At 28.7% G+C, this 13,767-nt stretch overlaps 1 protein-coding gene across 1 annotated transcript in view; it reads left to right on the plus strand.

Annotated features, from left to right (window-relative positions):
- Nucleotides 1-13,767, plus strand: part of LOC136972710 (uncharacterized) — a 300,363-nt gene that overhangs the window by 255,209 nt on the left and 31,387 nt on the right. The window contains exons 131-134 of the mRNA XM_067267318.1: nt 2,092-2,293; nt 7,346-7,479; nt 7,777-8,005; nt 11,354-11,524. Of these exons, the coding sequence (XP_067123419.1) occupies nt 2,092-2,293; nt 7,346-7,479; nt 7,777-8,005; nt 11,354-11,524 (736 nt within the window). The remainder of the gene's footprint in view (nt 1-2,091; nt 2,294-7,345; nt 7,480-7,776; nt 8,006-11,353; nt 11,525-13,767) is intronic.

Here is a 13,767-nt window from a genome sequence, read left to right on the forward strand (position 1 = left end):
AATAAGAAACACAAACTAATTGTATATGTTTCTTTGGATAGTTTGTGTTTCTTATCTGAACATTTTACTCCCAAAAAACTGAATTCTCTTTACTGAATTGGATAGATGACCAGCATGACTCTATTGTTAAGTGTAATGTACAGGGGCAAGACACTGCTAATTTGAAGGTAGAGAGCATATATTTTCAATTAAATAAATTAAAAATTATGATTAAAATTGCAGCCTGACATTGTGACGATATCACAATAAAATAACTGCTCGTTTCTTTTTATTTTTATTTTATTTTTTTGCTTTCTCTGAAATGTTGCAAACTTTGTTATAAGTTTTTCACTCTAGATCAGTGATGCCAAACTACAATGTCTGGGACAAATTTGACTCTGGCACTTGTTAATTCAGCCCATAAACATATTTCACATATCACTTATAAAAATGGTAGAAATAGCCTATTTTTTGTGTATATGGAACACAAAATATTTGTAGTTCACCTACTTAAGATTTGTGTGTAATTTGTCCCACCAATCAAAAAGTTTAGCACCATTTCTCTAGACCATTGATATGAATTATTACATTTCAGTTAAAATATAGAATAAAATTGCTAAAAATTCTCAATAAATAACAATAAACAATAAACAAATGGTTGATTTTGTTAAATGGAGTTAAGAATGTTTTAATTATAAATTCATTTAAAAGCATTGACTGTATACCTAATAAGTTTAAGATAATTTTTACAAAGATTACAGTAATACCTCAGTTTTCATTGACTTTGGTTATTGTCAGTTTTGGTTTTCATTGATTTTTTTTGCAAAAAATTTGCTCTGTTTTCATTGGTTGCCTCAGATTTCGTCGGTGTGCCCTCGTGACCTCACTGCTAATTTTGCGAAACCACACCTTTTCCTGCTCAGTGTGGCATTGTTTCTCATTGTATGAGCATTATATTTCATGTCTAGCCAAACAATGGGTGTATTCAAAATCTCAGCAAGCAGCCAACACCTCTCAGCATTTCTGTTCAAAATCTCAGATACTTCTGGTTGCTGCCAGCATGCTTCCAGCAAACTGCAAGCATTTTTTTCAGTGCTCAATACACCAGCAAACAAGATGGCAGCCATCATGAGGCTCGTAAGAGCTCTATTTTGCATTGACAATTTTGAATTTAATTTATTTGTTGATGAATAAATCTTGAATAAATTAATATTTGGTTATTACATTAACAGAATATTTTAATATACTAGTATATTTACTGAAGACATCACATATTTTTTTTAGAATTAATCTTAGTTAATTAATTAAGTGTAATCTTAGGATTGATTTAATTATTTAAAATTCCTATGGAAATGTAAAAAATCTTCATCCCTATTTCTCATTTCAAAATATTCATTTTTCATTAAGCTGTTCTCATTAAATAAGTTCAAAAATAAATTTAACGTAACATGGAAGTTCAAATCATTTGCTATTTTTATTTTGCTCTCTCGAAATTCCCGGCAGTCAGCATTTGTGTTCTCTAGAAAACGCCAGCAATTGCACCATTTCCAGAGCATCGCACTTGGATTGATGTTGAGATTTTGAATACACCCAATTCCATTGCTTTCCTTTCCTTTTAGCTGCCTTATGGGAAATGCCATGTTAAATGTTCATTTATTCTTTACATTAGTCTTTTATATTCATTTTATGTTAATTTCTTATTGTTTTTAGTATTAAACACTATATTTATTCTCTATAAAATCTGTTATTGGTATGTATTTTGGAGTGTCTAGAACAAACTAATTGGATTTACATTGATTCATATGGAAAAATTGCCTTGGTTTTTGTCAGTTTCAGATTTCAGCGATTTTCAGATGGATTATTGATGAAAACCGAGGTATCACTGTATTCATAAAATAGAATTTAAAATATTTCATATTATCTAAATAAACTCATTGTTTTTGCCATTTAAAGAAACAAGAGTATTGATTTAAAGTGTGTGATTATATTAATACTAATAAAATAACAAAATAAAGATTATCATCATTAATATTGTCATAATAGTATTACTTATCTTCTTGTTATTTTGTATTTTCATATTATAATATTTATTTGAAGACATTCTTATTACAGTTAGTAATTGGAACAGAATTTGTGAACATAGATATGCTTCCTAAAGAATTGGATGGAATAATAGTATTTGGATTTCCTGGTCAAACATTTTTAATTATGATCCCAAGTTTAGGGATTGAAATTAAGTATTATGAATTAACTGGTGGATTTAGCATAAAACTGCCATCAGAGAAATTCTTCAATAAAACCAGAGGTTTATGTGGTAAGTTTTGGATTTGTCTTTTGATTTTAATAATAATAATAATATACAGAGTGTCTGAGAAAGATCTTTATTATTCTAAACATTAATAACAAAAATAGTAACAGGTGAAATGAAATGCAGTTTGCTGCAAAAGAATGAAGAAATCTAAGAATTTTTTTCTGGTATCAATTACCAGTTGTGATAAGGAAAGAAAATGGCGACTGCACAAGAGAAAGCGCAGTGTGTGTTGTGGTTAGCCGAAACAAAATCACCGATAACTGTGCAAAGAAATTTTCACCAGATGTGTACCATAAAGACCCACCAAGTGTGCCTTCAATTTATGCATGGATGGAGAAGTTTAAAGAGACAGGAAATATTGATAGGATACAATTAGCAATCCTCACTGTTACACCGCAAATGTTAAAAAACACTTGGAGGGAAATTGAGTACAGACTCGACATTGTTCATACTACTAACAGAGCTCACGTACAGCTACATTGAAGATACTGTAAAAAATCTCTTAGATTTCTTCATTCTTTTGCAGCAAACTGCATTTCATTTCACCTATTAGTATTTTTGTTATTAATGTTTAGAATGATAAAGATCTTTCTCGGACACCCTGTATTTTATTAAATTATTGTGTAGTCATGTTTTTAGAGTACTGTATTACATACAGAGAAAAATCTATACAAATTAAAAATTCCAAGAAATACATTAAATTTCAAAGGGCTATGCATATAAATATACATGGTTTTTCATAAGTCATGTACTGTATAGTACATAGCAGATTGTGCAGAGAAGCATCAGAGAGAAGTGTATAGAGTACTGATTATATGATGTATCATTCTCAGTCTGCAATACAGTCAAATGGAAATTAATGCACAAAATTTAGTTAAGCAATAACCAAACAACCAGCAAAATCTAAAATTCTTTACTTAAATATTTTCATCCATATACAATGGACATCATCAGCTTTGTTTTCATCTATATACAATGGACATTGATATCTTTGTGTCAGACTTCACACAAAATTCATAGACTTAATTGACTTCCTTTTAACTAATGTAAGCCCAACTGCATAGTTTTGTAACTCACAACTAAATATGTTGTGAGGATTGAACTTTAACACTAGACATGCAGACAACAGCAAGAACATTACACATTATCAGTTTTTTAATGTTATTTTTGGTTTTCTTTAAGTAAAATTAAGCACAACAATAATAAAAAACCAGTAATGTTTCATGTATTAAATAGAACAAGTTTAACTTCACAAGATATCTAATTGTGAATTACAGAACTGTGCAGCTGGACCTAAATTAGTTGAAAATGATTTGACCACACACATGAATTTTGTTCAATTTAATTTCCATTTGACAGTATTGCAGACTTAAAATGTTTTATCATATAACCAGTACACTATACACTTGTCTCTGATGCTTTTCCAACAATCACTTGCTTCTTTGCACAATTTTTTATGGTGCATAACTTACAAACACCCTGAATAACTAACTAATCACCAATTTTACAATTTTTCAGTTTATTTTATACATAAATAAAAATTAAAGAATTTTTAAAATAATTATAAGATAGAATTAGTGAAATTTGTAATGAAAATTTATACACTGTATGCAGGGATGGATCCAGACTATAATCCTGGGACTGGACCTATAATGTAATACTAGGGAGAGCAATACTATCTTAAAATAAAATCAAGGAAAATTGAATTAAATTCAGAGACATTGCTTTACAAAGCATCTATTCCCTATCCTTTAATATACAAAAAATTTCATTATATATTTACTTCTATCTGCTAAATAATAATCATTTAATAAAAAATAATTTTATAGGTGATCATATCAAAGAGTGTTTTTACAGATTAATTAGCTGTTGAGAAGTGTTTTTTTCAACTGCTTACTTTTCAGAGTGAAAATAGCCTTATTATTCGTAATTTATCTTTGTAGAAGTTTATAGGCAACTCAACTTTCTATAATCTGAGAAGGCTGTGAGAAAACATGGCTTGTGAGCAGATATCATTTTTATTCTAAATTTATTAAAATGTTATTTAGTTAAAACAAATTGAAATGCAAAAAGCATTATTTACAATCACCTAAAAAATTGAACATGTGTGGTGTTCTGTATGTCTTGAATAATGACGATGTAATGTAAAGAACAAGACTTTATTTTCAAGCAAACACAAGATACATAAATTTAAAGTCCCAACTCTATTGTGTCTCCTTATCACGAGTACAGAAACAAAATATGGCGACAATTACACCGAAAATGAGCCCACTCAATCACTATCCAGACTTGTGTATACAATTTCGTCACGTAATTTCACAATTTTTCAACCGCACTTAACAACTAACTTAATCCTATATTCTTAACCTACTTAATATTAAATAGAAAAAGATTAGAGAATAAGATCTTAGGAAGAATAAGTTTTTAGGAAAGGGGTACCTGTAGCTCCACGTGTTTCTCGATGACGACGAAAGGGTTCAATGTTGAGATTTTGAAATAATCCACTTTTTTCTTCACCAAAAATTTCTTTTACTTAACTTTCTTCAAGCGTTCTCTGTTTTTTCTCTCTTGACGATCATCAACGATCACACTCCTTTGTTCTTGACGCTGTGTTCACAACTTGGAACTCACCGATCGCATGTCTTTTCTCTTAGGTGTCTCTGCCAAAAAGTGTCTCACTTATCGGGAACTTGCCCCGAGGTTCTCTTGCTTCGATTGTTTCATTCCCCACACCTGCGGAAGTTAGGGGTGGTTAGGATGTTTTTGAAATCAGTTATTCTGCCCAAGGGAAAAGTGTTAGATAAAGTATTAGAAAAGAAAGTTCTGGAAGGAGGAAGAAACAAAGATCAAAGGAAAGAAATAAAACTATACTTAAATTACTATATACATATATATATATACATTAATATGGTGTACAGCCACATATGTCCCCCCCAAGAGTTAAACACCATAATGCAATTTACGGTAGTTTACCCGATTGCCATGCAGATTATAACAAGGTTGTATTTCAGCATCTCTTGCAGAGTTATCTTTAGAGTCACACAATTGACTGTTCCTTGGAGGATGCTGGGTAGGATTCAGCATCAGATTCCCTCGAGGCATCCAGGGTCTGATGTACTCCTCCACAAGCACCTCTGAAAAAGTGTTATTTTCAGCCTTGTCATATAAATAACTATAATTTCATTCTGAAAAATTCTGGATGAATGGTTAATTGAATCAAACAAGATATAAAGAAAAATTATTTATTATTAAAAAATCTCAAAATAGTAACATTGTATAAATCATTAAATGCGAAGAAGGGTCACAAATTCTCAATTATGCATACAACAAGAAAAACCAGAAATTTCTTTAAACAATATTTGATTCATTTTTGTTGTTGATGTGCATGGTGCACCTTTATAAGACATATAAAACTTAGCATAATAATTTGAGGATGATGTGCAATAGATTGAAATGGTTTGTGTCAATGGTTAACAGAAGTTGTATATTAATTAAACATTTGGTTTAATCACACTAACAACAGACTTATCATATACAAACCTATGTTTATTCAATAATTAAAAACTTTATGTACCTGATATATCTATCAATTACATCAGAAATGTGTGCACATCAATTATAAAAAATAATATAAAGTTAGCATTACAGGAACAGAATTGGTTATACTGGCTGATACATTTAGTAAAATTTGTGTCTAATGATGCAAGTAATCTCAGCACCACCAACTTCTGATTCAGTAGTCTTGTTGTTGATTGATCAGTCTGTCAACTTTCTTTAACATAGAAAGTACAGGGAGTTGACCATGTGTGTCTCTTTAATCTGTGGCTGGCTCTTCCCGAGTAACTTGTTTGGCAACCATTGTAATTAAGAGTTCAAAATTTTGTTCATGTTAATGATAAAATGGAGACAATTTAACGTCGATTTTATATGATACTTGATTGATATTTTATTCAAAATACAAATTCAATCCAAATTAATTCTAATTTATATTTTTCACAAAATAATTTGAAATTCTGGAAACAAAACTTTTTCATTAGAAGCCTTATACCACTAAAAGAAAAGATCTATTTTCTTATTTTTACTTTTGATAATTTTTTATCAATCATTTTTTTAATATGAAATATGAAAAACTTGTGATTGAAAAATAATTTGAAATTGTAATGTACAGGTAACCCCCATATAACATGGCACTTCTATAGCATGGATTCACTCTAACATGGTTCGAGAATTGGGAACATCCCCCGTATAACACGGTGCTTTTATAGCACGGATTCACTCTAACACGGTTCGAGAGTTAGGTGAAACCCTCGTACAACATGAAATGTATTAAAAACTGTTACCAGTTGATGATTTTTACACTGAGATCATCATGTAGGATGAATAATCTCTGGTAAAATATTTACTTAAATGAGTGTTTTACCCATAAAAAAAATCTACTATATAAAGCTGAAAAACTGGATTCTATCACTGTATGCCAAAAATGGCCACTAGGGGCGCCTCTAGCAATTATTTAAATTAATTTAAATTAACAATATAAATTATTTTATATATATTTTATATTTTTACAGTATAATATTCAGTATATTATTATTTTTATTTGTAATTTTGTATGCCTTGATGCCTGCATTGGCCTTTTGTGAATCATAAATCCGATTTAACGAAGGATTTAACAGCATGTTTTTTTAATTTTTGGAACTTAAGCTCCCTTTTTGCACTAGTTCTTTGTTTTGTATAACACGGATTCGCATAACACGGCAATTTTTTGGATCGTAACTCCTGTGTTATACAGGGATTACCTGTATTTGCAAAAATAACTGAAGATAATTATTTTTTAAATTTCTATTTTTCAGAATATAAATCATGATTCTACATTCTTGTTAATTTGAGAATTTTATGTTCAGATGGAGCAGCTCTTTCATGAAATCAATTTTATTTATAATCTACATAAATTTATTATATAAATTGAATACAAAAAAAAAATAAAAAAATAGCTTTTACTCTCTAATATACTGATTATGTACATAGATATTAACAACAAGTTTTTGATATTTACAGGTAATTGTAATAAAAATAATAAGGATGATATCATTTCTCAGAATGAAACTAGTGTAAATGAAGTTGTTGATTTTGTGTGTAGTTGGTCAGAAGATAGAAACATAAAAAATTGTAAATCATCTTTTTATAAAAAGGTATGTTTATGATTTACTTTTAAATTATATATTATTATTTAAAGAAAAGAACATACAATCGGTAAAATTACACTCCAAAACTGGAATATCACATGTAAACAAAGACACACCTAAAACCGGCATAGATTAACTCAAAATAGTACTTTTATTGACATTATTTGTTTTCTTTTGTAACAGATATCTTCAGGTACAATATATAAAATGCAGAACTAAACAAACAAATCAAAATCAATGTTTAGAAATAATAGATGTTTCTCTTAAATAATTTTATTTATTGGATAAATTATATTTTTACAGCATATCTCTAATGAAAGTGTAGAAGAAAACTGTACAGAAATTTTGGATCCAATGTTCAATGCATGTCATTTGATCATAGACCCTGTTTTGTATCAGACTGCTTGTATCTATGATGCTGCTAGTTCAGCAGATCCTCATTCAGTAATATGCAATAGTTTAATGGAATATGCAAAACAGTGTTGTTCAGCTGGAATCTCAATACAAGATTGGTACAAAAAATATAATTGCAGTAAGTTATTTTCTTATAATGAAAATTTTAATTAATTGCTTAATAGCAAAAGTTGGATGAGCAGTTATGTTTTCAGTAATTATTGATATATCTGATCAACAATTTATTTTACAAAATGTAATTAATATGTATTACCTTTTCTAACTTTTATGATTCTTACATATGTAATAGAGCATTAAAAACTAATAAGGAAACCCTTAATTATGATATATTATATATATAATATTTATTTTAGATTTATACATAATTGCTTGAAAAATAATGCATAAATCTGAAATATTTATACATTATTGTAGTGTGGAAACAAGTGAGGAGAAATGAAAAATGTATGAATTGGCTGAGAGCTACTATATTATGTTGAACACCACTTTCTACACAATCCTCATTTCTATCTTTTTTACAAAATAGGAATGAAAACTAGTAGAACTATTGAATAAATATAATTTATTTAATTAAATGAATTTACTGTAGTTTCAGAATAACTGAAGAGTATTTCATAAAGTTAAATAAAAAAATTAAAGGAAAAATTTAGGTGGTGAATGAAATGTTGATGTATACACTAGGAAATTAGAAGAATCTGAAAATTCATTCAAAATAAATTGATAAAATTTTTTCATTTATATACATATAAATTTGTTTTTTTTTTCTTTTCTAAAATTTTCAATAACAATAACCTTCCTTATGCTATATAAAATAAAAAGTGAGAATTTATCACATATAAAGAAAGAAAACAACACAGTCATAACCAATAGAAATTCCACTTTTGAACAAAAATAAATTAACCTAAATTTACTTCTAAGATGTAAACTGTAGCCGAGTAATAAATAACAGAATCCTGAGAATCGCTCAGCTTTGATAAAAATTTAAAAAAAGTTTATTAATTACGGTTAACACCGATAGTTCCCAAAGAAACAATTGTACACACTTACTAACTAGGAAAATGCAAAGACACCTGGGACCACTCGTAACAATATCACCAATTGGTCCCCACGTATCGACAAAACAAAGGACTTATTCTAACTTATGTCTAGCTTAACTATATTTACAAAGTAAAGGGCCCTAGAGCAAGATAAGGTTGATAAGAATTATACAGGAGTTGTTAGAATGAAAAAGTTCAAAGGGGTGACTGGCAATAATAATAAAAAAAACCTCGGATCCGTTCCTTAATAATTGTCTTTACAAAATTTGTGCTCGTGCTCGTCCTGCTTTCCTCTCTCCCCGAAAAATCTTCCTTCTTTCCATTCCAATCTCCTTCTCTCTTCTGCCAGTAAACCCTCAACCTATTGGGTTTCACCCCCTTTTGTTTTATTACAGTTCAGACCACATGGGTTAACCAACTACAGTGTGGTTAAGTAAACAGAAGCCGGAAGTACAGTTTTTACCGCAAGAAGATAGTATAAGGAAAGTAAAGAAAAGAAAAATAAATAACAAGGCTTAATAAAGCCACAAAACCTAGAGCTTATGCTAATTATGGCTCAAAACAAGAAGCTAGACTAGTGGTTATAATTTTGAAAATTAAGAAGGGAGCAAGAAAAAGAATGATTGACAGCACTTCCATCTTTTTCTTTCTGTCCTCCTTCAATCCTAAAGGGATTTTCTTGAGATTCTTTTTTCTTTCTCCTGTCCAAAAAATAATTCAAATCAAAAATTCAGCTCTTTATATAATATAAAAATTCAGTCATTAGCCCTGTGATCCAAGGAGATAGTTTTTATTTACTTTGTTAACACATTGAGAAAAATTTATATACATTTAGTAACTTTGTGGTTGATTTTTGTGTGCAGTCCTTATAGCAGTGAGTTTCCTCCACACAGTGGATATACGCAGGAGATTTAGGAATACATTTGTTAGCAAGATGCCTAAATTTACCATAGTTACAACATTGTATAATAGCTATATGATCTGTAGCTACACAAGATTGAAGACCCACAAAAACATGTTTTAATTTTAACAATTGGTATCTTATGACTGGATTGATTTCTCATGATTTAATTTCCAATATACTTTGTTTGTTTGTATCTGAAAGGAAATAGAAGGTCAAATTTACCACCATTATTAACACTATTGGATAAAGGCATTTTGGGCCAAAATATAATCCACTATATCTGTCTTGGAAAATGATTTATTAATATTTGCAATACAGACTAATGGTAATCTTTTCCATGATTCATAAACACTATATTGTAGATTAGAGGTATTGTTGGAAACAATTTCTCTTTACTCTCTTTACAGTTTTCCTGTTGGGAACTTTTAGTTTAATATTCCCATTATTCATAATATATAGAGACACCACATTATCACTTCCACAAAAAGTATTTATGAGCTTCATTTTTAATTCCTCCTTCGTCTGTTTTTTTTTATCATTTTCATTTTTTAGTTTTAAAATTACTGTTTGACTCATTTTGCTACTCTATTAATTATCTACTTTTGATCTTCTTAGTCTTACTAAAACAATCTGCAAAACTTTTCAGTCTTAGATGTGAATTCACTATTTTTTTGTAATTGTATAACTTTATTCTATAATACTTCATGCTTTTCTAAGAAATAGAGATATTCATCTCCAAGTTTTGTCAGAATTACATTTACCCTGAAATTTTTCATTTTGTTTATTGATTTCTTATTAACAAGCAGGTCTAGGAAGTCACAAAGTTTTGCTATGACATTCACAAAGAGACATTTTGATAATTCCTAAATAAAAGTGTCATCCTCCTGGAAAGAAATCTAAAATGGCGGCTGTCCAAAAAAAGACATTTCATTAGACATATTATAGAAAAGATAGAGCCATAATATTATGTCTTTTCTTTCTCTAGAAAAGAGAGAGCCATAATATTATGAAAAATGTTCACTTATAAACAATACACCATTTACAGCATACTATTCCTGGAGTTAATCAAAAGTAAACCTCATCTTGTAAATAAATTGAAAATAGGATAATGAAAAGAAAATCGTGAGCCAACTTCACTCCAATGTATCTGCTATACACCACCTGGCAGTCTCCGTTGAAAGTACTTGTAATTATAACATTATAATTTAAAATTTTTATTGTTTGTGTTTATTTCACAAAACACTCATCAGTTTTAACATCCAAAAGGCACTTAAATGCTTATATTAAAATTATTTAAATTAAAAATTACTAATAGATATATATTGCTCATTTAAAGCACAAAATTAATTTAGAATTAGTCTATAAATTGATTATTATATATATTATCATATAATTCAATAAATATAATTAAATAATTTCAATTAAATCTAATTGTTAGAAATGAAAGTCAAGTCACTTTTTTATTTTACATAACAGTTAATTATAATTATAAAAATAGATGAGTAATTTTATTGTTTTTGTGTAGATTTCAACTGTCCAGCTGGTACAATTTATCAGCATTGTCATGATGCCTGTCCTCAAACTTGTCATAATGATTCTCTACCAATAGATTGTCATAAACTAAAAATTGATGGCTGTTTTTGTCCAGAGAATATGGTGTTTAAAAATGGATCATGCGTAGAAAAATTATATTGCAGTAAGTATTTGCGATTTCTTTATTTTAAAAATTTATGATTTGAGAACTTACTACAATAATTTTAGAATTTTCATTTCATTTTTTGTAAAGAATTTTGCTATCCTAACTATCCTAATGCATCATTAATTAATGTATTAATTAACTATGCTAAGAACTATCCTAATGCATCATTAATTAATGTATTAATTAAATAACCATAAATTAAATGTAAATCTGTTTAATATTAAAAGATTATAAATAATTTGTTTAAATGTAGAAATTATTTACATCTATATTAATTTTATATATTTTTATTAATTATTAAAAAAAGTGAATCTAAATTCTTAAACATTCTTACTCATCTAATAATGAAGAGTTAAGCTGGGGTCACACTTACAGAAAACATCACTGAAAATGTGCACTGAAAGCCAAATCCAGAAAAATTATATGTCCCTCATGTGTAAAATTTCTGGAAAATCAAGTTGAGAGGTGTTCAGTGGAAATTTTTTCTGGTCACGTAAAATGTAGATGTTGACCAATCAGATCCCTGGGAGTGATGACGTGTTTACAATGTCACTGATGTTGCTGCTGTGCTGTCTGAGGCTGAAAACAAGAAACTGCATGTGTTGCATTTTTATATTATCATCATATTCATGGATAAAAAGTGATGTGATTTTAGTTTTATTAGATCTATACTACCAAGTTAATAAATCTTTTTTAAAAACTTAAGAGTTAAATCAAAACAATTGTCACTTAAATTAAAATGAAATTAAAATTTAACTTTTATTCAATCAAATTTACAATGAAATATTCTGTGTAAAAAAAATTACAGAGCTGAAATAAAAGACACTTGGCAATCCTAGGCCTCAAAAAGCACACTGTGAAATGGAAAGCTTTACTTACTCATAGTAATATTGCCAAACATGCAGACAAAGTTCTTTAATCAGGCTTCCACTGAAACCGAGCTGCTCACGAGCCATAAACAGCTTCTTCACCCAAATATTATGCTTCTTCTATTGTTGCCGAAGCATCGCACATACAGTTAAAAATTGAGCAATGCATAATTGGTAACCAACAACCATGAAAGAATCATGTTTAGCTTGAATTGGTGGGAGCCAGAATGAATGTAGATGTAGCACTGCTAGTAATGTGAACTGACACTAGATGACAAAGAAGTTTGTAATTGTTTTCATTCTTCTTTTTACATGGGAAACATTGAATTCACACTGAATGGAAAATTGCCATATTACAGGTCAGTGAGCTTTTTTTTGTTTCTGTAAATGTGACCCCAGCTTTTAGTAACCACTAGCAACTGAATTGACAGCATTTGGTGTGAGAATTATCCCAAACTCTGTCAGTTCAGCTCCATATATTCAGTTGTACCTTCAATATTAGAGAGAGTAAAGCTATTTTAATAAATTTTACTGTAATGTTATCAATTTTTAAAATGTATTTTTACACTATGGAAGAACAGATTTTGAATTAATTTAAGAGAAAAGTCTTATTAAAATTCTAAAACATTGCTTGTAGAAGTTTTGATGTATATCAATAAGTACTTATGTTCTCTTATTGATAAATATAAATTGAATATTTTTAGTATTCTGTTAATCTATCAATCAAGACAAGAGTTGTGCTAAATTTTCAGATTTTAATCTAATTTATAAACATAAAAAAAGATACAATGTTCCAAACATGTTGAATTCCTTCCTATTAACTGTGTGGAAATAACTTGTTAAATAACATTTTAATTTTCTATATTCAAAAATTAATAATCCACTCTTATTTGTTATTTTATATGGTTTTTTTTGTAATAATTTTATACTATTTATAAAATAGTATAAAATTATAGTTTGTTATTTCACTTATATATAATGTATTTGATTTATTCTCTTCTACAATTTAAATACAATCAAATAACTGTTGATATTAAAACAATTAACCAACTTAATAAGGATAATTTTTGATATAATATTTGACATACCATACATTTCTAAATTCAACAGTTACATCACCAGTGAGTTCTTGGTTGAGTCCCACCATTAAATGATCTCACATTAGAAAAAAGAAATGCTTGCGTTGAAAGGGTACTTTTCATGATGGCTGACTTAATTAAGGAGAAGACAATGATTGTCTGTTTTGCTAAATAATTAAAGTAACTTACTTAACCATTATTCGAATAAATCCTTTTATTCAAATGAACCTTTATCTGTATCATTTTCTTCTATACTGGGTCTTTCGGTTGTAATCATTTTGGACAAATTCAT

This window comes from Centruroides vittatus, unplaced genomic scaffold (genome assembly GCF_030686945.1).
Source record: "Centruroides vittatus isolate TY-2023 unplaced genomic scaffold, ASM3068694v2 contig_301, whole genome shotgun sequence".
Lineage (NCBI taxonomy): Eukaryota > Metazoa > Arthropoda > Arachnida > Scorpiones > Buthidae > Centruroides > Centruroides vittatus.